Genomic DNA, 27944 nt, shown 5'->3' with positions numbered 1-27944 from the left:
ACCCTGAGTGTGTCTTTATTCTACTTTATGTCCTGCCTGATGTTCAGCAAGGTCTGTAGAAACTGTTGTTTTTCAACAAATAACACTAATGACAATGATGAATAAAATAATGACCAACATTCAGTGAGTATTTATTATATGACAGGCACAGTTCTAAGCACTTTATGTGTCTTTATTTGATCCTCACACAAAATTTTGAGGTAGGTGTAATTATTCCCATTTTATAATTTCTACTGAGACAAATATGTATAAAAACAGAAAAATGCTCAGGAAGGATAAATACTAAACACATAATGACTATCCTTCAGAATGGGGAATGGGTACAAGGATGGTAGTCCATGGGCATGTTTGCCTTATTTGCAATTTTTAAATCTTTTAAAAGGAAAATATGTTTATGCATTATTTCTGCAATTAAAATACATGATACAAAGATATGCCTAGGGAGAATTTCCATCAGGACACCATGAATAATGGCAAAATCGCTGGGAAACTACAATGTCTATCAATAGGAATTTGATAAAATGGTATCACAGCAACATAAGGAAACACTAGGAAGCTATGAAAAGATCTCTCCTTACTCTGTTGAAAGTTGTTCATCTATGTTTTACAAGAAGAAAGCCTAAGTTTTGTAAATAACAAAAAGAATAAGCCATCTTAGAATAAAGAGATCACTTCTTTCAGGTCTTTAAGGTGTCTTACAAACTGTGATGTAAAGAAACTGAACTTCACAGTCACATAATTTAAAATTGGTTAAAATATTAAGAATGTAGCAATTATAGACAATCTAGGGGAAAATGAAAATTAGGATTATATTTAACATGAATTCTGAGGTTTAAAATAAGATTAAAAAGGTGTCAAAAGTGCTATGACTTTCAGTATTTGCTAGCTTGAATTATCTAATGTCAAAAGAAATATATGCTTTTATCAAAGGGCTTCCAAAATATATTCTACTCATAGGATGTTTCTCCTACATGATTTTTCTCAGGTTGAATAAGCTAGAGTCAACAAATAAGATGTTTCTACATTATCCTATTTAAAGGGATTATTATCAAGATAAGTTCTCTAATATTGAATAGTTTTGAGCTGTAATTAAAAGCCTTCCTACAGATTTCATATATTCTATGGTTTATCACCAGTACAAATTTTGATGTTGAATAAGTTGTGAGCCATAATTAAAGGTCTTTCCACATTCCCTATATTCATATGGTTTCTCACCACTATGAATTCTATGATGACTAATAAGTTGGGAACTCTGAGAATAGGCTTTCCCACATATCTTACATTCATAGGGCTTCTCACCAGTATGAATTCTCTGATGTCGAGTAAGGTCTGAACCAGAACGAAAAGCCTTTTCACATTCCTTACATTCGTAGGGTTTCTCACCTGTATGAATTCTCTGATGTTTAATAAGTTGTGAGCTCTGACTAAAGGCATTGCCACATTCCTTACATTCATAGGGTTTCTCCCCTGTATGAATTCTCTGATGTTGAGTAAAGTTTGAGCCACTACTAAAAGCCTTCCCACATTCTTTACATTCATAGGGCTTTTCACCAGTGTGAATTCTCTGATGTCGAGTGAAGTTTGAGCCACTACTAAAGGCCTTTCCACATTCCTTGCATTCATACGGTTTCTCACCAGTGTGAATTCTGTGATGTCGAGTAAGGTCTGAACCACAAATAAATGTTTTCCCACATTCCTTACATTCAAAGGGCTTCTTGCCAGTATGAATTTTCTGATGATGACTGAGTCTTGAGGGATGTCTAAAGGCCTTTCCACATTCCTTACATTCATAGGGTTTCTCAATGGTATGAATGATCTGATGTGTACTAAGTTGTGAGTCATGTCTAAAGGTTTTCCTATATTCCTTAGTTGTACAATATTTCTCTTTATTATTAATGATTTGCTGTAATGTAAAGGATGGATGCTGACTGAAAGTGGGCATTCCTTCATGGGTGAGTATCAGTTGACTGAAGTGTCCCTCCTGAGAGCCATGTTGTTTCTCAAACTGGCCATTACATTCCCAATCATCTCTGAAACTAGAGCACTGAAGGTCATGTCTTGTAAGTCTTTCCATTATTTCCCACTGCGCTGACTCTATTTCATAAATTTCCTTCTTCAGAAATAATTTCTTGGTCTCACATCTTGATTCCAGGACTGAAAGAAAATATGAAAGTAATCACTCACATTTTTCTTGTTTGGGAGAAATAAAACTTCAATTAAAAGGGAAGAATTAAAGTGAACTTTAAAAAAATAGACAAGAAAAGAGCAAGGACAGATCATATAGTAAGATGAGGGCACTAAGTAAGCCATTGGTTTCCAAACATTGCTATTGATCAGAATTACTTACGGGAACTTGCTGAACATAAAGATGACTTAAGTCTTATCTCCCTTGTTACAAAATGACTTTAATCATAAATACATGTATAAAATCTCACAGCATATGCACACACAGCTATAAGAGCATCCCACAGATGAACTGTAAAATAAGGGAAATGATCATGCCTACTTAATAGAGTTATTATCAGGCTTAAATGAATATGTCTAAGAAAAAATTCCCAGGGGTTGGCAAACTAAGGCCTGCAGCACTGCAACAAATTTTATAAGTAAAGGTTTATTGGAAGACAGCTACACTTACTTATTTACACATTATCTATGACTGCTTTTAAGCTACAAGGGCAGAAGTTGAGTAGTAGCAATGGAGACCATATTAACTACAAAGTTAAAAATATTTATTACCTGGCCCTTTAGGAAATGTTGCCAGCCCCCAGGTTAGATTTACGTTGTCTATTACAGTAGCCATGACCATATGTGTGTATTTAAATGTAACATAATTAAAATTAAATAAAAATTCAAATTTAATTCCTCAGTGGCACTATCCACATTTCCTGTGGCCAATTGTGGCTAGTGACTACCATGTTGGAAATGACAAACATAGGACATTTCCATCATCACTGGAAGTTCTATTGGACAGTACTGGTCTAGATTCTGCAACTGGAGACTCCAGGTCTCTTTAACAAATGATAAGGAAATAGAGGGTGGCAATCTAGATGGGAGCATGAATGAATCTAGTATGAGTGGTAGATAAAGAGGGTTCTTTTGGAGCTAAAAAAGGAATATGTTTGGGGTTTGATGAAAATACTTTATGGCCTGGAATTCTGTGATGCTGATCTTAGTTAGGAGAAGAGAAAAGTACTTAACAAGTATGTAAGCACTAAGAGTTCTGACCAACTGACAGGAAAGGCATTTGTGGGTTTTAAGAGAAGGAAGAGACTATAACGGCAGTGTTCTACTGGAAGTTCAGAGTTACCAGATTAAGTCATGAATTTTGAACTCACACTCAAGTTAACTACAAGCTTTGTTTTCTTGGCCAAAGTTGTTCATTTTTCTGAGCCCTCAATTCTCTATTTATACAATAGAAGTAATAACTCTTATAATCATCATGAGGATTGTAAATAATATATAAAAGTATTTGTCATAAAGTGTTTAATATTTGAGAGATAATACAAAAGAATCTCTCTAGAAAAATGGGGATATTAGGCAAGTGAAGTGTTTTGAAGACCATACTAGGGACCAAAAAAAAAAAAAAAAAAAAAAGAAAATCATTCGAGTACCATTGTCTCTTTCTCTCATATAATTATTCAGCAAATATCCCCTAATCTTGCTCCTAAATATATTTTGAAACTCTTCCTCCTATTGTCAGTAAAATATCTAATACATCTCTTGAACATCAGGACAGCCTCTTTCTTTTTTAATTTCCCCACTTGAGGTTTACAATCCTGAATCCATCCCTTATGATATTTCTCCTACAATAAAAGCCAAACTGCTGAACATGGTCTATAAAGCTCTGAATGACCTAGTTGCTGCCTGCCTCTTCAAACAAATCTCAAGCTATGCTCCCTTTTGGTTGCTAAGCTCCATCATCATGTTGGCCCCATTTTGCAGGTCTTCAGATGCTCCCAGTTTTTAGTTCCTCTTAGGGTCTTTCCAGCAATTTTTCCTTAAGTCTCGTAGATTCCCACCCCCCTCCCCCACTGTTGGCCTTGATAACTACTGCCCGTTTTCCAAATCTCTAAAGGTCATACTTTTTGAGGCCTTCCCTGATTCCAGGACCAAATTATACCCTCCTTGTAATCACAATTTGTAATTACATATTTAGTCAGGTTCACTTAATATCTTTTCCCTTGAATAGGTATTAAGGTCTTTGTGTTTACTTCATTTTAAAAGTAAAATGTCTATTGCCTTCATCAATGTGTATCCAGTTCTAAGCACAGTATCTGGTACATACTGGAAGATCAACAAATATTTATTAACTGACTTGATCAGCAAGTATTTGAATATATACTCCTTAATAAAAGGTGTATTAAAAAATTCCTCTAGAAAAAAAGGACATACTCTTTTCAAACACCACACAGTGAATATATATTTATTTTACTGTTCCTTCAACTCCCATTAAAGTGATAGTGATGAGATTAAATGAAAGAAGAAACTCCATGAGGACAAAGAATAGGAGAGGGGAGAGCAGCAACAAAATTTTGGAAGCTAGAATAGAGGTAATGGTAACAAAGTGCCAAAAATAAACAAACAAACAAACAAACAAATAAAGTGTCAAATAAACACTGAAACCTAGGTTGCAGATTGGTCCTACTATACAATCTACTTATTTCCAAGAACTGTAATCAACAGGTATCTTTGAAAGTAGGGTGCATGGTGGGCTGCAAAAAGGAAGATTAATTGAAAATCTGTAAGAAACAGATAGACCTCAGATTGTCAAATCTACCCCATACAGCAGGCTGATTCCCCAGCCTGATATCCTCAGTAAACTTTCAGAATCTGGCAATCAAGCTCATTTTATTGATTCCTAGAGAGAAAGTAGAGGATTCTATTCTGGAGAAAACAAGCCTAAAATATGTGTTAAGTGGTGTGAGCCACTGAACTGTTCTAGGCAGATCACTCTACAGTGACTACCACCAATAAATCTACACATCCTCAGATACGAACAAGCTCAGATCAGCTTTTTAGTACAACAGTTTTATATGAGCAGACAGCCTTGAGTCATTAACAATTTCAGGAAAAATCTTAAACATGAGAGATTAAAATGAACAAAGAAAAAACTCAGGGGGATGCCTAGGTGGCTCAGTGGATTAAAGCCTCTGCCTTCGGCTCAGGTCCTGATCCCAGAGTCCTGGGATCACACCCCACATCAGGCTCTCTGCTCAGCGGGGAGCCTGCTTCCCCCTCTCTCTGCCTGCCTGTCTGCTTGTGATCTCTCTCTGTCAAAATAAATAAATTAAAAATCTTAAAAAAAAAAACTCAGGAAAGAGAGACAATGGAGAAAAATTTAAAAATTCAGAAAAAGAATGCTTCTAAAAACATAAACAATCTCAAGAGAACAATGTCAGAAAAAATACTCAAAGAACAACTAATGAGAATTAGAACTTAATAAAAATCTCACAGAAAGTACAATAAAAATATGAAAAATAGAAAAAAAAGAAATTCTAGAGCTGAGACAAGAAATTCAAGGTCTGAATTATGAGTGTTTAATCATTCAAAAAATTTAATGAGCCCATAATATATGTCAGAAATGGTGCCAGGCACTGGAAATAAAAAGTGAACAAAGTCTGAAACACAGAGAACAGAGAAGATAATGGGGAATAAGTAATAAGAAAATAATACAAGAAAACTTCAGATATTTTGTTTCCAGAATGAAATGTCTCAGTGGGTGCTCAAATGAAAGAATAAATCAACATTATATACCTCAACTTGAAATATTAGAATGTTATAAATAAATTCTAAAAGTTTCCAAAGAGATTAAACAGATCACATAAAAGACTTAAGAACCTGAATGTGTTTTGGATTTCTCCATGACACTAGATGCTAAATTAATTCTAAAAATCCATGGGACAATGCCATCGAAATTCTGAAGTTAAGTTTTTCAACCTAAAATTACATCTCCAGTAAATATAAATGAAAAATGAGGGTGGAATGAAAACATTTTCAGACATTTAAGATTTCATAAAATATACTATTTACTTTTCTTGAATACTTTCCTCGGTTTTGGAACATGTGCCTCAGAATAATGAAGGAATAAACTAAGAAAGAGGATGGCAAGAGATCCAAGAGTCAAGGTATATAAATGTATCCAAGGTATCCAAATACAGAAGCAAATCAAAAGAAATTCAAAGGAGCATAGTGAAGGGAATCAGTGGGATAATGAAGAGAAATTCTAAAATAATAGCTATGTAACAGTCTCAGTTGGGATGGAAGAACAGAGGGTTAGAGGAGAAATGTCTCTTAAAAAATAAGCCAGTTATCTGATGTGTTTGAAAAGAGAATAATGAGAGATATTGAGAAAACTAAGCAACTCTCAGTTAAGACAAGGATTAACTGCATGGAAAAGAACAAATCATATAGGAAGTGAAATGTGACTACAGAGCTCAATAATAAAAAACACTTTACATAGTCATCAAGTGAACTGAATAATTATTTAAAAATCATGATACTTGGAGGATGAAGGAAGGTGTATGCTAAATCTTCAAATTCCACAGTGAAAAGCCAATTATCACTAAAACAAGAATTCACGAAAAAAAAAACTCTCAGAGAAAGGATACAAATAATGACAAAAAAGTAGTAGGAGTCATGGGGAAAGAAAATTATAACAGGAAATCAAATAAATGTAAAATATGAGTTCTGGATGATGCAATGATGCAGATCTAACAATGAAACAAATTTCCAGCGTTGAACAAAATGGTTAGTGATCACAGAGCTCCTTTCTGTATCGAGCAGAATTTATGAAGAGTTTTAACCAGACATACCTTGGCAGAATTTCTGAGATTCAAAGAAAAAGCCAAGTCCACAGAAGTAAAAACCTGATGAATCCGGTTGTAGCCTATTCATGCCTTTGTGTTTGATGTTGCCCCCAGCAGTTCTCTAAAGTTTTGAATTAGTTATTAGCCTTGAGATATCAGATTTAATATGAAAATATGGATTGCTGACTTCCTGAAAGACAACATTATCTGGAAGCACTGGGCCTGCATTCTCATACGACAGCTGTCCTAGACTTAACAAGTGCTTACTCCTTTAAGATGTTAAAATGGTATAAATTTTCTCTCATCAGCCAGTCTCCTCACTACTGCCTGGTTCCACAGGGACCCTCAGGTGAGTCTCAGTTGCCATGAACCTTTTACAGTATGGCTTTTCTTAATTTCACCTTCATTCCTGAAACATTTTTGCTGGATTTGGAATTCTGGGTTAACAATTCTTTAGCACAATAAAATACTGTTCACTTTCTTCTGGCCTCTGTGATTTACTAAGAGAAAGAGAAATCCAGTCATTCGAGTAATTGTTTCCCTATAAATAATGAATTATTTTTTCTATGGTTCTTTCATTACTTTTTTGGTCATCCATTTTCAGCAAGTTGATTACTATGTGTCTGGTATGGATTTCTTTGTTTATCTTGTTTGGGGTGGTTGAGATTCCTGAATTGCTTTGTTGTATCTTTTACCAAATTTGGTAAGCCAGTATTTCTTCAAATAGTTTTTCAGTCCTGAACTTTGTCCTTCTGGGACTTCAATGACACATGTTAAACCTCTGTTATTCTCTCACATGCCTCTGAGGCTACATTCTTTTTTGAATTTTCAATCTTTATTGTTATTTATGTGAACCAATTTCTTGTGACTTACCTTCAAGTTCACTGATTTCTCCATTATTTCCATTCTATTGAGCTTATCCAGTGAGTTTTAAAAATTTGGCCACTGTATTTTTCAATTCTAAAATTTCCATGTTTCTTTTTATATCCTCTATATTTTAAAGATTTTATTTATTTATTTGACAGGTGGAGATCACAAGTAGGCAGAGAGGCAGGCTGAGAGAGGTGGAAGCAGGCTCCCCACTGAGCAGAGCGCCCAGTGTAGGGCTCGATCCCAGGACTCTGGGATCATGACCTGAGCCAAAGGTAGAGGCTTTAACCCACTGAGCCACCCAGGCACCCCTTATCCTCTATATTTTAATTGGATTTTTTGCTAAAGAGTTTATGGGATCTGCATATATATTTTAGATATTATCCCCTTATCAGATATATGATCTGCAAACATTTTGTCACATAATGTAGGTTATTGCGTTTTCATTTTGTTGACAATTTCCTTTGCTGTGCAGAAGACTTTGGGTTTGATGTGGTTCCACTTGTTTATTTTTGCTTTTGTTGTCTTTGTTTTGATGTCAAATTCAAAAAAATCATCACCATGACTGATATCAAGGATCTAGGAGCTTACTGCCTATATTTTCTTCCAGAAGTTTTGTGGTTTCAAGTCTTATGTTCAGGTGCTTAATCCATTTTGAGCTGATTTTTGGGTATGGTGTAAGATTTTTGGGTATGGTCTAGTTTCATTCTTTTGCATGTGGCTGTCCAGTTTCCTCAACACCATTTATTGAAGAGACTGTCCTTTCCCCACTGTATATTCTTGGCTCCTTTGTCATAAATTAATTAACCATATGTGTATTGGTTTATTTCTGGGTTATTTGGTTCCATTGATTGATGTGTCTGTTTTTATGCCAGTACCATACTGTTTTCGTTTTGATAGGTTTTAATATAGTCTGAAATCAGGAAGTGTGAGGCCTCCAGCTTCGTTCTTTCTTGGCTATTTGGTTCTTTTGTGGTTCTATACAACTTTATGATTGTTCTATTTCTATGAAAATTGCCACTGGAATTTTGATAGGGATTTCACTGAATCTGTAACTTGCTTTGGGTAGCATGGACATTATAATAACATTAATTCTTTGAACGCATGAACAGAAATACCTATTTATTTGTGTCTTTTTACTTTTTTTCATCAGTGTCTTACAGTTTCCAGTGTATAGGTCTTTCACCTCTTTGGTTAAATTTATTCCTATGTATTTTATTCTTTTTGATGTAATTTTAAGTGGAACTATCTTAATTTCTCTGAGTATTGATTATTAGTATATAGAAATGCAACTGATTTTTGTATATTGATTTTGTATTCTGGGCCTTCACTTAATTCATTTATTAATTTTTTTAAGGTATTTGTTAAGTTTATTCATGGTTTGAAGAAATATTATAGCCATTAAAGTAATGATAGGATAGAAATTTTGATATCCTGGGGAAATAGTTATGTTATCTTAAATTTTAAAAGTAGGCTAAAAACTTGCATATTCAAGGGTAAGAGAAGGTCATTGAAAAACTGGAAGGAAATACTAAAATACGATCAATAGTTGCCTTGAGGTGGTAGTATTATATACTTTTTTCTTTTTTTTCTTTTTTAAATTTTTTATTAACATGTAATGTATTATTAGCCCCAGGAGTACAGGTCTGTGAATTGCCAGGTTTACACACTTCATTCACTTACTAATTTTAATAGGTTTTTGGAGGAGTTGATCTTTAGAGTTTTCTATATAAGTATCATGTCACCTGCAAATAGAGAAAGTTTTACTTCTTCCTTCTAATTTGGATGCCTTTGCTTTCTTTTTCTTGCCTAATTATTCTGGCTAAGACTTCTGGTACTATGCTAATAAAAGTGGTGAGAGTAGGCATCTTATTCCTGATCTTTTTTTTTTTTTTTAAAAGATTTATTTATTTTGGACAGACAGAGATTACAAGTAGGCAGAGAGGCAGACAGAGAGAGAGTGGAGGAAGCAGGCTCCCTCCTGAGCAGAGAGCGGGATGCGGGGCTTGATCCCAGGACTCTGGGATCATGACCTGAGCCGAAGGCAGACGCTTTAACCCAATGAGCCACCCAGGTGCCCCTCTTATTCCTGATCTTAGAAGAAAAGCTTTCAGTTGAGTATGTTAGCTATGGGCTTGTCATATTGCCTTTATTATCTTGAAGTACATTCCCTCTAAACCCACTTTGTTGAGTTTTATTCATGGATGCATTTTGGGGAAAAAAAAATTTTTAAGGGGGGAGGGGCAAAGGGTGAGGGAGAGAGAGAGAGAGAGAATATTAAGCAGGCTCCATGCCTAGCAGGGAGCCAGATGTAGGGCTCAATCTCACAGCTCTGAGATCATGACCTGAGCTAAAATCAAGAGTTGGATGCTTAACTGACTGAGCCATTCAGGTACCCACCAAAAAACTTTTTTTTTTTAATTTATTTTTTTAAGATTTTATTTATTTATTTGACAGACAGAGATCACAAGCAGGCAGAGAGGCAGGCAGAGGAAGGGAAGCAGGCTCCCTGCTGAGCAGAGAGCCCGACGCGGGGCTCGATCCCAGGACCCTGAGACCACGACCTGAGCCGAAGTCAGAGGCTTAACCCACTGAACCACCTAGGTGCCCCCAAAAAACATCTTTAATGAAACTTACTTAATGTAAGTTTTTAAATTTATATGGAAGATAAAATATAACCAAACACTTCTGAAGGAAAGGGTGGAGGATTCTGTATTGTTAGAGATCAGGACTTTCTATATAAGTAAGACTAATTAGGACAGGGATAGATAAAAAGGCCAATGTGACAAGAGAAACCTATATATACACAGAATTTTAATATGTGCAGAAGGAATCTGTGGATTGGTGGATCAGTGGAAAATGGATAGACTTTTCATTCAATGAGGGTAAGATAATTTGTTTTTATATGGGAAAAAATTACAACTGATCTCCACCTCAAACCATTTACAAAAATCAATTTTGGTTATGTTAATAGGGCTTTAATAAGAAAGTCAAAACATAAAAATTCTTGAAAGAAAAAATAGGAGGAAAGATTTAAGATTCAAAGATATGGGGGCACTTGGCTGGTTCAGTCAGTAGAGGATCCAACTCTTGATCCTCAGGGATGTGAATTTGAGCTCCACATTGGGTACAGAGATTATTTAAAAATAAAATCTCTCTTTTTTTAAAGATTTTATTTATTTGACAGAGAGAGATCACAAGTAGGCGGAGAGGCAGGCAGAGGGAGAGAGAGGGGGAAGCAGGCTCCCCACTGAGCAGAGAGCCCAACGCGGGGCTCGATCCCAGGACCCTGGGATCATGACCCGAGCTGAAGGCAGAGGCTTTAACCCACTGAGCCACCCAGGCACCCCTAAAAATAAAATCTTTAAAAGGAAAAAAAATTTTAAAGAAGATCCGAAAATATGAAACATATAGCAAAAAAAGTAGACTGTTTTATAAACTATATATAACTTAACCATTAAAAATATAATTTAACACACTAACATATAGAATTACCATTCATCAAAAGATATCATAAAATAAATACAGAACCTACAACAGGAAAAGATGTCTACAAAATATGTTATTGACCAAAAACTAGTATCTACAAAATATATAAGAAATTCCTTCCATCTTAGGAAAAAGACAAATACCTAATACAAAAATGATCAAAATGGCATTACACAGAAGGGGCAATAATGGCCAAATAAGGAAAGGCAATCATCTTTAATAGTAACCAGGAAAATTTAATTTAAAACAATGAAATAAGATTTTATACTCATCAGATCATTAAAAAATAATAAAAAAAACTTTCAGTATCACTTACAGGGAAAGACGTGATAGAAACACTTGGAAAATGGTTTGGTATTACCTAGTAAAGCTGAGCAAGTATGTATGCCAAGACCCAGCAATTACATTCCTAGTTATATTTCTTAGCAAATCTCTTGCATATGCAAGTCTAGAGATTTATATATTATTACCTTTTAATTTTATGTTCATTATGTTATATATATCCTATTGATTTGAAAGACAGGGTGTGTATTGGGAATGGCAGAAAGAGAGAGAGAGGGACAGAGAAACTTTAGCAGACTCCTGTCTGAGCCCAGAGCCAGATGCCGGGCTTGGTCCAGGACCCTGAGATCATGACCTAAGCTGAAATCCAGTTGGATGCCTAACTGACTTTGCCACCCAAGGGCCTCTTTTGTATACATTATTTATTTATTTATTTATATTTATTTAAAATATTTTATTTGTCAGAGAGAGAGAGAGAGAGCACACAAGCAGGGGGAGTGGCAGGCAGACGGAGAAGCAGGCTCCCCGCTGAGCAAGGAGCCTGAGGTGGAACTTGATCCCAGAACCCAGGGATCATGACCTGAGCTGAAGGCAGATGCTTAACCAACTGAGCCACCCTGACACCCCTACAGTATTTTTTTTTTAAATAAATAACTATGAAGAGCCAAATGGTCATAGCTGAAGAATGTATTAGTGAACTAATACAAAATAAGTCAAGGAATTCCATGTAAAGGCAGTATAAATTGGAAAAAAAAAAGGATTAAAAAGTAATAGACACTAAGGATGATCCGTATGTTCTAATGTCTAATTACAACCCCAAATAATAGAGAATATGTTCTGTTCATGGTCTTATGGTAAGCAAAGACTTCTTAAAGAGAACAAACAAACAAACAAAATACAGATAATGTGATTTTGGTTATGTAAGAATCAAAAACAAGCTGAGGAAGAATTTCTCACATACAATCTATGTGAAGCACAAAAGACTGATAAATTTGACTAAAATTAAGAACTTCTGTTCACAAATGAAACCACAGAGCTAAAAGACATTTCAGAATGGGAGAAGATATTTACAATTTTAGAACACTGAATGTATGTATAAGCAAAATATATAGAGAATCCTTACACATCATTAAGAAACATAGAAAGAATCCAACAGAAAGACCTTTTTAAAAGACCTGAATAGGCAATTTACTAAAGAAGAATTTCAAGAGACCAATAATGATATGAAATGTGTTAAACTCATCAGTAAAAAGGGAGATGCAAACTAAAACCATACTGGCCTATACTATACACTCATCAATTGGAAAAAACCCTAGCATGACAATACCACATGTTAGGAAATGTGCAATCATAAGAGCTCTCATATACTGCTGGTGGGATTGTAAATTAGTCAACTTTAAAGAAAAGTTGAAAATTTGGCAGCTGAAGACATGATGTCTTAAGATCCACTCCTCTCCTAGTCCTAAAACACAGAAAATGTTTAGAGTAGCTGATTGTAATGGTCAAAAACTGTAAACAACCCAAATGTCTATGAACAATAGAACTGTTAAATAAACTGTGGTATATTCATATAATGAAATGAATCAAGTCTGACTACAAGCAACACTACGTATGAATCTTAAAAGCAAAATGCTCAAGAAAAAAGACTTAAAAGAATATATATAGTGAGGATTCCATGTATATAAAATTCAAACTCAAGTAAAACTAAACTGTATGGTGGACGGTACTCTTAGATAGTAAAACTATGAAAGGACACGAAGATATTGTGGATACAAAGAGATCTGTGTTGGTAGTGCTGTAGTTCTTGACCTGGGTAATGGTTCCATGAAAAGGTCACCGTTGGAATGTGCACCTGCAGTTTGTTACATTATTTGTGATAATAACAAAATAGTAACTTCTAGGTGTATCTATCTCTCTAGGTGTAAGTGGACAGATGAATAAAAGAAATAGAAAAAGAGGCCCTGAAATACAAACTAACATAAATCAGAACTTATTATTGAATAGGCAGATAAAACAATGATGAATCAGCTAAATGACGACATGGCGCTAAAATGTGTGTGTGTGTGTGTGTGTGTGTGTGTGTGTGTGTGTGAGGGAGGGAGGTTAATTGATTTAGACTCTCAATTTATACCTTATTGCAAAAGAAACTTAAAATGGATTTAAATGGTATAAAACAAATTACAGAAGATTTTAAAAAACAGAATAAAGTATTATAAAATTTGTAGAGGACCATCAATTTTCTAAAATCGGAAATCACAATAATCACTAAGGAGCTACAAACACATGGAAAATACATACTAAAGACGCCAACACAAATTAAAATTAAAAAAGTAAAAGAACCTTCTGGAAATGGGTAAATGATTTTTTATTTCATAAAATCCATGAAAACTGAGTGAAAAAATAAGGATAGTAGTAGATGAAAAGGGTAAAACTCAGTAGTGAGCAAGTTAAAGACAATAGCACCATTAGGATGAAAATGTCCATTCTCACTAGTATTCAATATAATGACATGAAAACAATCCAGTATACCAAGAAATTTATTAGGGATGATAAAGTCATTAAAGTTACATACAGGATAAAAAGTCCATATTTTTTAGAACTATATACTGAGATTATGCAAAGGTGAAATGACATGGGAGTCTTGGATTTATCCAAAATACTTAAACAACCATGGCAAAGCACTGACCTCCTGGCTGCTCCCTGAATAAAGCCAATGCACACCCGCTTCAGGATCTTTTACTGTCTGGTTTCCTCCCTCTGGAATGTTCTTCCTTCCAGTAACCACATACAATGATTTACTGCTATACTTCTTTGAGTTTCTGTCAAAATGTCACCTAATTGGAAGTTTCTCCTTCCCTATCCTATAAAGTAGCATCCTCTATCCCCTTTCTCTACTCTTCCTTTTTTTTTTTTTTAAGATTTTATTTATTTGATAGAGATTACAAGTAGTCAGAGAGGCAGGCAGAGAGAGAGGAAGAAGCAAGTTCCCTGCTGAGCAGAGAGCCTGATGTGGGGCTCGATCCCAGAGACCCACTGAGACCATGACCTGAGCCGAAGGCAGAGGCCTTAACCCACTGAGCCACCCAGGCGCCCCTACTCTTCCTTTTTAGCACTTACTATTACATGACATATATTCATTTATTTTTGTACCTCTCTCCGCATAGGAGAGTAAGCTCTGGGAATAGAGATTTTGCATTCATTGCTGTAATATCAGTGTTGAGAATAGTGCTAGGCATACAACAGGTACTCAATAAACATATACTAAATGAATGAATGTGCTCTCCTGTTTAAACTCCTTTATACCAATTCTGTTTATCATTGCCAGCTCTAAGTTCTCAATGGAGGCACAGAGCCTTTATTTCCAATATTCTAAAGTTAATGGCAGGCACACTCAAATCTCCCTCTATGACATCTATACAGATTAATTTCTATATCCTAATCCCTTATTTTTTCTGAGCTCCCTACTCCCAACCTCTCTTATGATGGTTCTACTTTATAGAAATTATATATAGACGTGCTCTCGTGCCCCTATTAAGCTATACATTCTGAAATTGCTTATTCCTTTTTTAATCTCTGCAGTATCTAGCAGAGTACCTCATACATTCAAAAAACAGTAAATGTTTGTTATAAGTATGAAAAGTTTGTTATAAGTATGAGCTCCTTTATCTAAAAAACCCTAAAGAAAATAAGCCTTTGTCAATATAGAATAAAAATCTATGTCAGGAGACAGTGGTGCTTTTTTAAGATTAAATACAAAAGAAGATAAGAAGTGATGAGGAATTAGATCCAAAATATGGACAGAAAGGAATATTACTAGAGGGGGTAGAGGAGGTCACTGGCTGGTTAGAACTGGGCAAGAATAAGAGGAACTGGAAAGAGGTATAAGAGGAGAAAAGCATGTAGAGTGTTAAGTAAGGGGAAAAGGTAAAGTTCATTTGAAAGCTCATGCTGAAAAGGCTTACTTGCATACAAGGGGCCTAAAGCTTTTAAGGGGAGATTCCCAGATAACACCTCAAAGGTGCAGTCTTTCCACTGACCAACTCATTACCTGCTATGCCTCACTTACCTGGCCACTGGTCTCTTGTTAGTTCTCTGTCAACCAACCAGGGCTCCTTCCCCTGCTCCAAGAAGGAGATCACATCTGGTTTAGAAACAGAATGTCCTGCTTACAAAAGAAGTAACGAGATAAGTTTATGATGAGAATATCCCAGGATTTAAATTTAGTCCTTTCATTAAGAAAGAGTCAAAGAAAGGTATATCAGATTTATGAAACATAACAGAGGACTTGACAGTTCCCCCATAACTCAACACAGCTTCTTTTTTCTAATGCTACAATATTAAAAACATTCTTCTAAGCACAGGATGTCGAAATACCTACTTGAAAGGTGGGTATTTCAGTCGGGAGAAAGTAGATCTTCTAAGGGCAGAATCTGAATTATTATGGACAGACGTCCTTACCCATTGAAACCAGGTGGCTGTAATTCTCCAACATCACATCTCTGTATAAATCTCTCTGATCATCATTCAGGCATTCCCACTCCTCCTGAGAGAAGTCTATGGACACATCACTGAACATCACTGACTCCTGGAACAACAACCATGTATATGACTTGATTAATAAAAAAATGTGGGTTTTTTGGTGAAGGGAGGAGAAAAGAAAAGAATAAAGGTAGAAATGAAAAACAACAAGCATATAGAGTAGGGCTGGATGTTTGGGACACAACTGGAGGACTGTGAACCTATCAGCCAGAATGATCTTGTGTTTCCATGTTCATTCTGTTTCCCCCAGATAAAACTGGGAAGGTACAAAATCCTGTTAAGAGGGGTATCCCAATTAAATGAAATAGTATATACAAATGGATAGCATAATACTTTCCATACAATAAGTCATCAACACATGTGAGCCTCTTTCTCTCTCATCTTTTCCCCAATAGCTAAGAGTAAAATTTCAGAATAAGGGATAAAGAGAAGATATTAAAAGTACCCAGACCGTAGATCATATAAAAGACATCAAGAGTCAGAAAGGCAATGAGGTTCTCAAGAACACTCCTAAAAACAAGAAATGACAAGAACAATTCTTCAATATGGTGATGGAGAAAAGAAATTCTGACCTAGATTACATAACCAAACTATCATTCTGTTGTGAGGGTTGAAAAAGACATTTCTAGACATAAAATTTATGAACTGCAGCACAATTTCTTAGGAAACTACTGGAAGTTCTCCACCAAAAGGATGGGAATAAACCAAAAAAGAGGAAGACGTAGTATTCAAGAAATAAGTGTCTCAGGTAAACAAAAAGGGGAAGTCTTGGGAAAGCTATGCAGCAGGTCCAGAGAGTAAGCGAACCAGTTGGGAGCAGGAAAAGGGCAAAGGAGGGTGGCAGTCTCCACACTCAAAACAAATCATGTGTCTGACCAGAGGGGAAACATAGACAACTAAGCAAAAGGGGAAAAAAAAGCAATTGGAACTCCAGGAAAAATGAAAGGTTGTAATAGGACAGCGGTATGAGCTGGTGCAGCAATGAGCAATATTTGCAGTCATAATATTCTGTATACTACTAATTTTCACAACAAATTGTAATATAATTAATAACAGACTCAGAGGAAATGAAGGGTGCAATACAAGAGTACAATGTCCCTTCCACTCTGCAGTAAGTCATGAGAGTAAAACTGATTCAGCAAAAGATAGCAATTAAACCATATTTAAGAGAGTTGAGTTGCCTTTTAGGGGTAGGACTGGCGATGGGGCAAGATTGGAATAGGATTACTTCACTTGTAAAATGTGTAAAATGACTTTAAAAATTATTTTATCTTAGAAAATTAAATTTGCATGAAATTCAAGACTGATCCTTTCTCATATCACACTATTATATAAGAGCTAATTCCTTGTTACAACAAATTCTTTTTTTTTTTTTTAAGATTTTATTTATTTATTTGACAGAGAGTGAAAGATCACAAGTAGGCAGAGAGGCAGGCAGAGAGAGGGGGGGAAGCAGCTTCCCTAATGACAGAGAGCCCAGTGTGGGCCTCGATCCCAGGACCCTGAGATCATGACCCAAGCCGAAGGCAGATGCTTAATTACTGAGCCACCCAGGCGCCCCAACAAATTCTTTTTATAAGCATGTTTTTTTTTTCGCTGAATAATATTCTATTATATGGATATAAGACAAGTTTTCTTTTGTTTTCAGACACTGAGGTTGAAGGTGATTTTTAAAGAGCTCCCCAGATTGGCCCAATTTTACTCATAACTACCCGTTGCTCCAAATTCCCTTTGTTCCTGTGCTATAGGAAAGTGATGGAAGATGATCCAGATTCACACAACAACATTACTGAAGTCTGTTTATCGTGATGATCTGGTGAGGTGTCAGAGCTTTCTACTAACCAGGAGTCATCGCCCCAAATGTGAAAGGCCCATACACCAGGAGATTTTCCCACATATTACGACTGAAATCAAGCAAAACCATTCCTAATGTTTTCCTCTTTGAAAACCTAGGTCTGTGGTGATCAGGGCTTTTCCCTATGAGGTGTCCCTAATTACTCATCTCCATCCTATCTAATCACTGTCCAAGCAAATTAGATTCATTAACAAATGGAGAACAGATTTCTGTTCTATCAAGATTTCTGGCAGAAGTCTAAGACAGAAGATGCTGAAGGACTTACTAAATGAGTGTGTAAATTGCTTAAAAGAATACGGAACCGAGGAGGGCCTTGGGGTTGTTTAAGAAGAAATGGGGATCAGGTTCCTGAATGGGGACCATGTTAACCAGGGTAAAAGTTTTTTCCAAACCTGGTCTCAGCCAGACCATTTCTACATTATGTAATTAGCAATCTCTTTGTAGGAACAAATAAGGATTCTTGAAGGAATCCATAAGCAATTTTCTGATGGATTTTAATCTGATTAAGACCTCTTCAGAGAGACTTGTTATCCAACCACTTGGTCCTCTGTTACATGTAATTTAAGAGTATAAAAATCTTTAAGCAGGCTTTATTTTTTCCAACAATGGTTATAGAACCACTTTTTTTTCTATAAATATCTCCACCAAGAGAGACATTTTTAAAAATATTTTTTATTATGTTATGTTAGACACCGTACAGTACATCATTGTTTTTTGATGAATTGTTCCATGATTCATTGTTTGCATATAACACCCCGTGGTCCATGCAATATGTGCCCTCCTTAATAGCTATCACTGGGCTCACCCATTCCCCTACTCCCCTCCCCTCTAAAACCCTCAGTTTGATTCCCGGAGTCCAGAGTGTCTCATGATTTGTCTCCCTCTCTGATTCCCCCCGCTTCATTTTTCCTTTCCTTGAAAGACATTCTTTTAATTGACTTACTGGAGACCTTTTTCTTTAGAGCAAGGGTAAGAAAACTTTGATATAGACATTACTATTAACTAAACTGTCTGAAAGTTGTTTTCTTTTTTAAGCACCAAAAATATCATGATGAGGGAAGCAAATATTTACATATACCAGGGGTAAAATGATTCTATTTGAGCAAAAGGAAATGGCACCTCACCTGAGACATGGCTTTGGTATTTGCAGAAAAAGGCCGGTCGTCCTCTGGGCTCCTCTTGGAAAAGGGCAAAGCTGGAGAAGACAAAAGAAGCTACATTAAGATCCCACTTGCGTCATAGCTCCCAGAATGATCATTTCCCTCTGCTCACTCCGCACAAACACTTGAGGGCTATCAGTAAGAAAAATGAAAAATCTTTCAGTGAGGGGAATCAGTGAGAAAAATCTTTCATTATCCCCTATTCTAGAGACCTTAGTCTGACTGGAGGAGGACAGATTTTAATAATCTGAGATGGTTTAGAGAATACAGAGTACATATACGCACAAAGATACACATTTTTTTACACAAATGATAGCATATTATACACACTGTTACACATATTGCTATTTTTACTTAATGTATCCTGACCTGGATCCCAACTAGTACATTCAGAGCTACATAATTCCCTAAGCTACATTTATTTCATTAAATGGATACACTTTAATTTATTTAACCAATCTGCTGCCCAGGACAATTTGGATTGGTTCCTTTCACTATAACAAACAATGCGGTAATAAATATCCTTGTATATATATCATTTACCTTTATATGAATTCTGAATAACTCCTAAAAGTTGTTCATATACATTTTAGTTGGGATATACACTTGTCAAAACAGTTGTTAATGATCTTGGATTGGACAGTCAGGTCTCCGGTCCTGACCAAGAAACAACTCGTTGAAGAACCAGATCCTCTAATCTTGCCCAGTTTGAGAAGACTTTTTGGGGTTAATGAATCTTACCTTAATAAAAGTGAAATGCAGAAAAGCAAACAAAGCAATATTACAAAAACTTTAGGAACACATTTAAATAAGTATAGCAATAGGAAGAAATTAAAAAGTGTAGAAATTGACTAAATCTTTATCACTGATGCTTTAGAATGTTTTAATTGTAAGTGTAGTAATAGAATCTGTAATAATTGCATATATTTTGTATGTTTAAGATGTTTACAATGTCCTAAAGAATGTTATACTAAAATACTAATAAAAGTCTAAATTGTTTAAGGGGAGTAAATGAATTTGAGATCAATACTGAAATGTTTAATAAAATATGGTTTTTTTTTAATTGATATGTATTAGATATAGGTGTCTCAGTTGGTTAAGCATCTGCCTTTGGCTCAGGTCACAATCCCAGGGTCCTGGGATCGAGCCCCAAATTGGGCTCCCTGCTCAGTGGGGAGTCTGCTTCTCCCTTTCCCTCTGCTCCCCTCCCCTGCTCCTTCCAGCCCCCCCGCCCCCATTCCCTGCTCCACCCTCCTTGTGCATGCTTACTCTCAAGTAAATAAATAAAATCTTAAAAAAGAGTAATTGCATGTAAAATCCACTGCCCAGGAAGTAGAACCTTGTTATCAATTATTTAATGGGTACTTCTACCCCCAAACACTCACTGCATTCCCTCAGGGATGTATCTATTTCAGGAAACAAAAACCAAAGTAATTCACAAATGTCTCTTCTTTAAAGTCTGAAAGCACTCCTTTAATATTTTTATTATTATTACTATTTATTAAGCTCTTAGTACTTTTTAAAAAATAAACCAACATAATCTATTGTGTGGCAGGCATTGTGCTAGATACTAAAGAATCAACAATAATCCAGGAAGACCTGGAAACAGGACTCCTTCTCCCATACTTCTCACTTTAAGTCCCCCTTTCTGGTCTCTCATAATGGCTTTTCCTTGGTTAAAGGGACATCCTCAAGTGCTGCACCTTCCAGGTAGAATGGGCAGGCACATTCTTACTTCAATAGTCCATACTGTTTGTTACACTCCCAACCCTTTTCATGTTTGCTCCTACAGTAGATCCTCTCTGGCTGAATTCTTGCCATCTGGAGATCTGTTCCTCCCTTGTAAAGCCAATGATCTCTGTGGCCAAGACTGGAATATGCTTGCAAAATAACCATACCTCGGGTATGGAGCACCGCCAAAAGACAATACTACAGACAAGAGAGTCCTTTGAAATCTAGTAAATAAAATTTTTGAGAATTTTGTACTCTTACAAATAAGCCGGTCTTTTAATAAAATATGTCTAAATTATTTCCAACATATCCTGAAAATTTCCTGTATGTTAATAATTGCATTTGTCTGTTAGTTAACAGAGACCTGAAAAGCACTAATTTTTCTTATATAATGAGAAGGCTAGACGTAGGTAGTGGTTGCCCCTGGCCTCCAGGATTGTTTTAGACACTGTATCTATCATCCAAGTATAAATTGCTAGACATGGTTGGAGAGAAAACCAGAAAACAGAAGCAGAACTATGGACAATTCAGATATTAGAACTGGCAAACAAATAATTTAAAATAGCTATAATTAAAATGTTAAAAAAAATTTAAAAATATAGGCAAATGGATAAAATGAAAAAATTAAACAGAACTGAAATCTATAAAAAAGAATCAAATAGACAAACTAGATCAGTAAATTAAGAAATCAGGAAGTTGGGGCACCTGGATGGTTCAGGGGGAAGAGCATGCAACTCTTGATCTTGGGGTTGTGAGTTTGAGCTGCATATAGGGTATAGAGATTACCAAAAAAATTAAATAAAATAGGAATGCGTGGCTGGCTCAGCTGGTTAAGTATCTGTCTTCAGCTCAGGTTATGATCCCAGGGTTCTGGGATCGAGTCCCGCATTGGGCTCCTTGCTCAGCAGGGAGTCTGTTTCTCCCTCTGCCTCCTGCTCCCCCTTTTTGTGTGCTCTCTCCCACCCCTGACAACTAAATAAAATCTTTAAAAATAATAATAAAATAGGGGTGCCTGGGTGGCTCAGTGGGTTGAGCCGCTGCCTTCGGCTCAGGTCATGATCTCAGAATCCTGGGATCGAGCCCCGCATCGGGCTCTCTGCTCAGCAGGGAGCCTGCTTCCTCCTCTCTCTCTCTGCCTGCCTCTCTGCCTGCTTGTGATTTCTCCGTCAAATAAATAAATAAAATCTTTAAAAAAATAATAATAATAAAATAAAATAAACTTAAAAAAAAAAAGAAATTAAGAAGTCACTGTATGGCTTTAACATGAGACCAGACAAGCAAAAGACAGAACTAACTCAAAGACAAGTCAAAAACAAAAAAACCCCATACGAAGTGCAGAGGAAAAACAAAACACAAAGAACAGAAGTGACATAACTAAAAGATGAACCATATATGTAAGTGGAACCTCTGAAGAAGAAAAGAGATCGCAAAATAATTAATATCTGAACTGATTAACTGATAAAAAGCCTCAGCAAGAGTTTCAAGAAGCTCAGCAAACTTAAATAAGAAATAAAAAGGAAAATACACAAAACAAAAAGGAAAGCCACAATCAGAGAAAAGTCTTGAAAGTACCCAGGAGAAGAAAAGACACAAAGAAAGAAAAGGATAACAAAACAAAAAAACGAAAGAAAGAAAGGAAGAAAGAAAGAAAGAAAGGGATAACAAAATCAGGAATGAAAAAGGGAACATCATACACATCACAGACATTAAAAACATAATAGGGGCACCTGGGTGGCTCAGCGGGTTAAGCCTCTGCCTTAGGCTAAGGTCATGATCCCAGGGTGCTGGGATAGAGCCCCGCATCGAGCTCTTTGCTCTGTGGGGAGCCTGCTTCCTCCCCTCTCTCTGCCTGTCTCTCTGCTTACTTGTGATCTCTGTCTGTCAAATAAATAAATAAAATCTAAAAAGATAAAATAAAATAAAAAATAAAAACATAATCAAAGAATACTAATAACTTTATGCTATTAAATTTAAAAGCTTATATGAAACACATAAATTCTTTAAAAAAAATTCCAAAGTGGACAAAACAAAAAACCTGTAACATCTGAAGAAGTGAATTGATTCCATAGTTTAAAAATTTTCCAGGGTGAGGGGCGCCTGGGTGGCTCAGTGGGTTATAGCCTCTGCCTTCAGCTCGGGTCATGATCCCAAGGTCCTGGGATCCAGCGGGGCATTGGGCTCTCTGCTCAGCAGGAAGCCTGCTTCCTCCTCTCTCTCTGCCTGCCTCTCTGCCTACTTGTGATCTCTGTCTGTCAAATAAATAAATCTTAAAAAAATTTTTTTTTTCCAGGGTGCATGGGTGGCTCAGTTAGTTAGGCATTTAGCTCTTGGTTTCAGCTGAGGTCATGATCTCAGGGTCCTGAGACTGAGCCCCAGTGTGCCCAAGTCTGCTTGGGATTCTTGGGATTCTGCTTGGAATTCCCCCTTTTTTCCCTCCCCCTTTGCTCCTCCCCCTGCTTAAGCCTCTCTAAATTAATAAATAAACTGGGGCACCTGGGTGGCTCAGGTCATGATCGCAGGGTCCTGGGATCGAGCCCCGCATCTGGCTCCCTGCTTGGAGGGAAGCCTGCTTCTCCCTCTCCCACTAACCTTGCTTGTGTTCCCTCTCTCTGTCGAATAAATAAACAAAATCTTTAAAAAGTAATAATAAAGTAAGTAAATAAAAATCTTCCTATCAAGAAAATTTCAGGCCCAGACACCTTCACCAGCAAATTCTTCCAAATTTAAGGAAAACCTTTAGTCTTATATGTAGTGAAGAGTAAAACACAGTGAACTCCCAACTCATTTTATGAGGCTGATATAAGCCTGATGAGAAAACAAAGACATTAAAGAAAAGAAAATTATGGGCCAGTATTTCTCATGAACATACACGCAGAAATCCTATAAAATATCAGATCTAACCCAGTCAAATTCTTGAAAAGTTTAATACGTTACAGACAAGTAGGTTTTACTTCAGGAATGAAAGAATGGTTCAAGATATGAAACTTAAGATAATTTACCACATTGATGATAACAGTAAAAAAAAATATCATCAAGAAAATGCATTTGCCAAATTCAGCCCTCATTAATGTAAAAATCTTAGCAAACGAGAAAGAGAACTTCCTCAGCTTGATAAATAGCATATACAGTGGGTCTTTTGTAGATGCTAGATACAAGGACAATATACAAAAAAATAACCATACTTCTAGCAACAGACAACTGGAAAATGAAAGAAAAATTTAAAAACCATGTACAATTTCAACAAAAAATGTCAAATACCCAGGTACAAATCTAACAAAAGATGTGCACGAAAAACTACAACAAACCATTGAGAGAAATTAAAGACCTTAACAAATGTAGACATACACCATATTTATTAATTGGAAGATTCAATATTGATAGGATGGCAGTTCTCCCCAATTCAACATAAAGAATCACACACAAAACCCCAAAAAGGATTTTTCATTTTTTGTGAGAATTAACAAGTTGATTCTTTTTTTTTTTTTTTTAAGATTTTATTTATTTATTTGACATAGAGAGACACAGCAATAGAGGGAACCCAAGCAGGGGGAGTGGGAGAGAGAGAAGCAGGCTTCCTTCCAAGCAGGGAGCAAGATGTGGGGCTTGATCCCAGGAACCTGGGATCATGACCTGAGCCGAAGGCAGCCGCTTAGTGACGGAGCCACCCAGACACCCCAACAAGTTGATTCGGACATCCCTTAAAAGGACTTACAAAAGCCAACATGGTCTTGAAAAAGAAAAGGAAAAAAGTTGAAGGACTAATACTATAGATCTCAAGACAGTGCCACTGACAAAAGATAATAAAATAGAATATAGCACAGAAAGAGGGCCGCATATATGTCACCTGACTTACAATAAAAGCCTCCCATATTTCAGATGGCCAAGGACGGTGTTTTCAATAATACCATACACAAAAACTGATTCAAGGTGGACCACAGACTTAAATATGAATGCCACATCGATAAAGCTTCTAAAAGAAAATAGAATATCTTCAGGAACTTGGAAATAAAGATTTCTTTTTAAGATACAAAAAAAAAAAAGCACTAATCACAAAGGACAAAGGGTTAAAAACCTTCTAGGAAAATGAAAATGGGAAAAGATACACATAAGCATAAGAAAGTACTCAAAAATGATGCCATGTTAAAAGGACACAGGAGCTAATTTGAAGGAGTTCCTAATGGCCAAATCTGGGACAATTTGAACAACAAAATATATAACAGTAATAATGGGTTAAAACTCACAGAGTACAATAAATACCCAGGAGTTAATAAATAGTTGAATAAACACACAAGGAATAAAGGATAGCGCTTTATAGAATTTAAATTAATAAATATAGAAAGAATGATGAAAAGAGAAGATCACCACTAGATAAACATCACAGTAATAATTGTTACAGACAAGAATGATCAATGGATGGTAAAATTAATGGGTGAAAGTTTGATGAGAAAAGTATTTTGTTTTAAAGTTTATTTAAGTAATCTCTATACCCTGAACATGGGGCTCAAACTCATGATCCCAAGATCAAGAGTCACATGTTCTTCTGACTCAGCCATCCAGAAACCCCCATGAGAACAGTATTTTTGCATAGTCTCAAAGCATCTCTGCACAAGATACTTACTAATTAAAAAGAGAAAAATGGTAGTTTTACCTCAACCAAGTGATCATAGTTAACCTACCAGTAAGAAATATATTGATAACATTATATAACACACTGAGAAGAATGGAAACATAATTTCTGTGATCTTTTAGCCAAAAAAGTCTGGCCTAAATTTAACTTTGAGGAAAAAGCAGACAAATCTAAATTGAAAGACATTCTACAAAATAACTGGCCAGTACTCTTCAGAAGTATCAAGGTCATGAAAGATAAAACACACTAAAGAACTATGTCTGATAGGAAGAGATCAGACAATTAAATCAATGTGGGAATCTGCTGTTGGATCCTGGAAAAGAAGAGGTTGCTGAGAAGATAATTAGCAAAATTTCGATAAGGTCTGTAAATTAGTCAAAAGTCTTATATCCATGTGAATTTTCCAATTTTCATCATTGTACCAAGGGCACCTGAGTGACGAATATATAGGAATTCTTTATACTATACTTTTAATATGAAAATAAAGTTTTTTAAATGAAGAAAAAAATTTTTAAAGGACAGTGGACAAAAAGACCTAAACAGACACTTTAAGAAACAGGATATCCAAATGGCCAATAAACCTCTGAAAAGGTGCTGAACATCATTACCCATCAGGAAACGCAAATTAAGAGTGCAATGAAATTCCACTATACAACCACCAGAATAGTTAAAATAAAAGACTGACAATATCAAACAGAGATGATGAGGAGCAGCTGAAACTCTCATATATTGCTGGATGAATTGGTACAACCACATGACAGATTGGTAGTATCTATTAAATATATGCCCACGGTATGACCTAGCAATTCCACTCCTAAGTATTTAGCCAAGAGAAAAGTGTTTACATGTTCACCAAAAACATAAAATGTTCATAGCAGCAATACAGTCTGTAATAGCCAAAAACTGTTAACCATCATGTGTCCATCATAGTGGACATAGTGTAAGCAATTAATAATTTACAATATATCCCCATATGTAATGAGAACTAAGTATAACACCCAACAACATGGATGAATCTCAGACATAAAGTGGAAGAAAAGAAACCAGGCATAAAAGAGCACATGCTATACAATTCCATTTATATAGAAGTTCAGGATGGGTAATTGATGGTGACTTCTGAACAGGGATTGTGGGAGAAATAACTGGGAAGGGGCATGAGGTAATCTTCTCGGGTGCTGGCAAAGTTCTTAATGTTCATTTAGGAAATTGTGATAGAGCTCTATTCTTAAGATTTGTGTACTTTATATATGCTATATCTCATAAAGTGTTTTTAAAAAACTATCAGAGCCATGTTTTGTTAGGGACATGGAGCAATGAGATGTTTCAAACATTGCTGTGCAAGCATAAATTTGTGCACCCATTTAGGTAATCATTTTGGTACTATTTAGTAAAGTGCAAGATGTCATATGACCCAGAAATTCCATTGTCAGGTAGATGAATTCATGCACATGTATCATCTGTAAAAGAATGCTGTGGCAGCACTGTTTATAAAGTCAGAAACTAGAAATAGCTCAAACACCTATGGTTAGTTGAAGGGATAACTGGTATACTTCGAAGGACAGAATATAATATAGCAAAGAAAACAAATGAACAACTACTATATATGATAATTCCCGAAAACATAGTTCTACAAATAAAAACAAAAGAAAAAAGACAATATGATAGCATTTGTGAAAGTTTTAAAGAGGGAAAACTACAGTATGATACTTACGTAGACCACTAAATGAAAAAAACTCATACGTTTATCCAGTCACCCAATCATAATCACACGACCACCAAGGGGACATAGAGCTAGAGGTAACCCACTACCAAAGCAACAGGACCACACACCCAGGGCCTCAAATGGTCACATGAGCACGATCACACATTTACCAAGAGGACATTCAGTCACAACCGCACTGCCACAAGCACATGACACCTGCAAATCGTCGCACAGTCACAATCACATTAACCACAGATAAAACCACATAGTATTCACGGGTACCCCCACCTGTAATCTGCAGCACACCGTCGATGTCGCATGATCGCACACCCTTACGGGAACAAACGCTGTATCACATCCACCGAGTCACACACACTCCCCACAACCTCATACACAATGCCGCACGTGGTCCCAAATCACACACACACACCACCGGGTCCCCTCCAATCATACCAGCACAGTCACGGGCTCCCAGACTGGGCTGCACACTGGTAATCACTGGAAGCACACACTCACCATAGGAACAGATAGTCACAACCATACGATCATTCACCACATACCACCAGATACAATCCTACAATTTCAATCTAACTTACCCCGCAGTACAAAGCTGAGCCTCCCGCTCCGCCCTCTCCTGCGGATCCTCACCTCAGGCCTTCCAAGCTTCCAAAAAGAGCAGCACGCCCCACAGTGCTGCAACAGTTGCAGACCTGTGGGTCCAGCCAGCGCGTGACTTGCAGGCTGAATTCACGCGAGAATCGCAATGACGCTGAAGCGTCTTCTGGGAAATGTAGTCAGAAAGTTACCTGTGGCGAGCAACATGGCTCCCGGTCGCCTGGTTTTCTATCAGGAGTTAGCTGCAGCCCCGCTTGCTTAAAGGATT

The 27944-nt window shown here is 36.4% G+C and overlaps 1 protein-coding gene across 2 annotated transcripts; it reads right to left on the bottom strand.

Annotated features, from left to right (window-relative positions):
- Window positions 1-100: 100 nt before the first annotated feature.
- Window positions 101-27944, bottom strand: ZNF566 (zinc finger protein 566). Of its 2 annotated transcripts, none has more exons than XM_032842132.1 (5): window positions 27868-27944; window positions 18966-19036; window positions 15906-16032; window positions 15514-15612; window positions 101-2154 (listed from the first exon to the last, which is right to left on the bottom strand). In XM_032842132.1, exons 1-5 carry the CDS (start codon window positions 27881-27883, stop codon window positions 1130-1132), a joined length of 1338 nt encoding a protein of 445 aa, XP_032698023.1. In that variant the 5' UTR covers window positions 27884-27944; the 3' UTR covers window positions 101-1129. The 2 variants fall into 2 exon arrangements, with proteins under 2 accessions (XP_032698023.1, XP_032698024.1); XM_032842133.1 differs by having other exon boundaries at window positions 15514-15609.

This window comes from Lontra canadensis, unplaced genomic scaffold, assembly GCF_010015895.1.
Source record: "Lontra canadensis isolate GAN:19392208 unplaced genomic scaffold, GSC_riverotter_1.0 scaffold125, whole genome shotgun sequence".
Classification (NCBI taxonomy): Eukaryota; Metazoa; Chordata; class Mammalia; order Carnivora; family Mustelidae; genus Lontra; species Lontra canadensis.
This window is presented reverse-complemented; position numbering and strand designations above follow the sequence as displayed.

Bases quoted from the DNA above. Each gene is read 5' to 3' on its own strand.
- ZNF566 (XM_032842132.1), bottom strand. The intron at 16,033-18,965 runs GTGAGGTGCCAT...TTGTTGTTCCAG, and splicing joins ATACCAAAGCCATGTCTCAG to GAGTCAGTGATGTTCAGTGA. The intron at 2,155-15,513 runs GTAAGTGAGGCA...ATTTTCTTTCAG, and splicing joins AACAAGAGACCAGTGGCCAG to TCCTGGAATCAAGATGTGAG.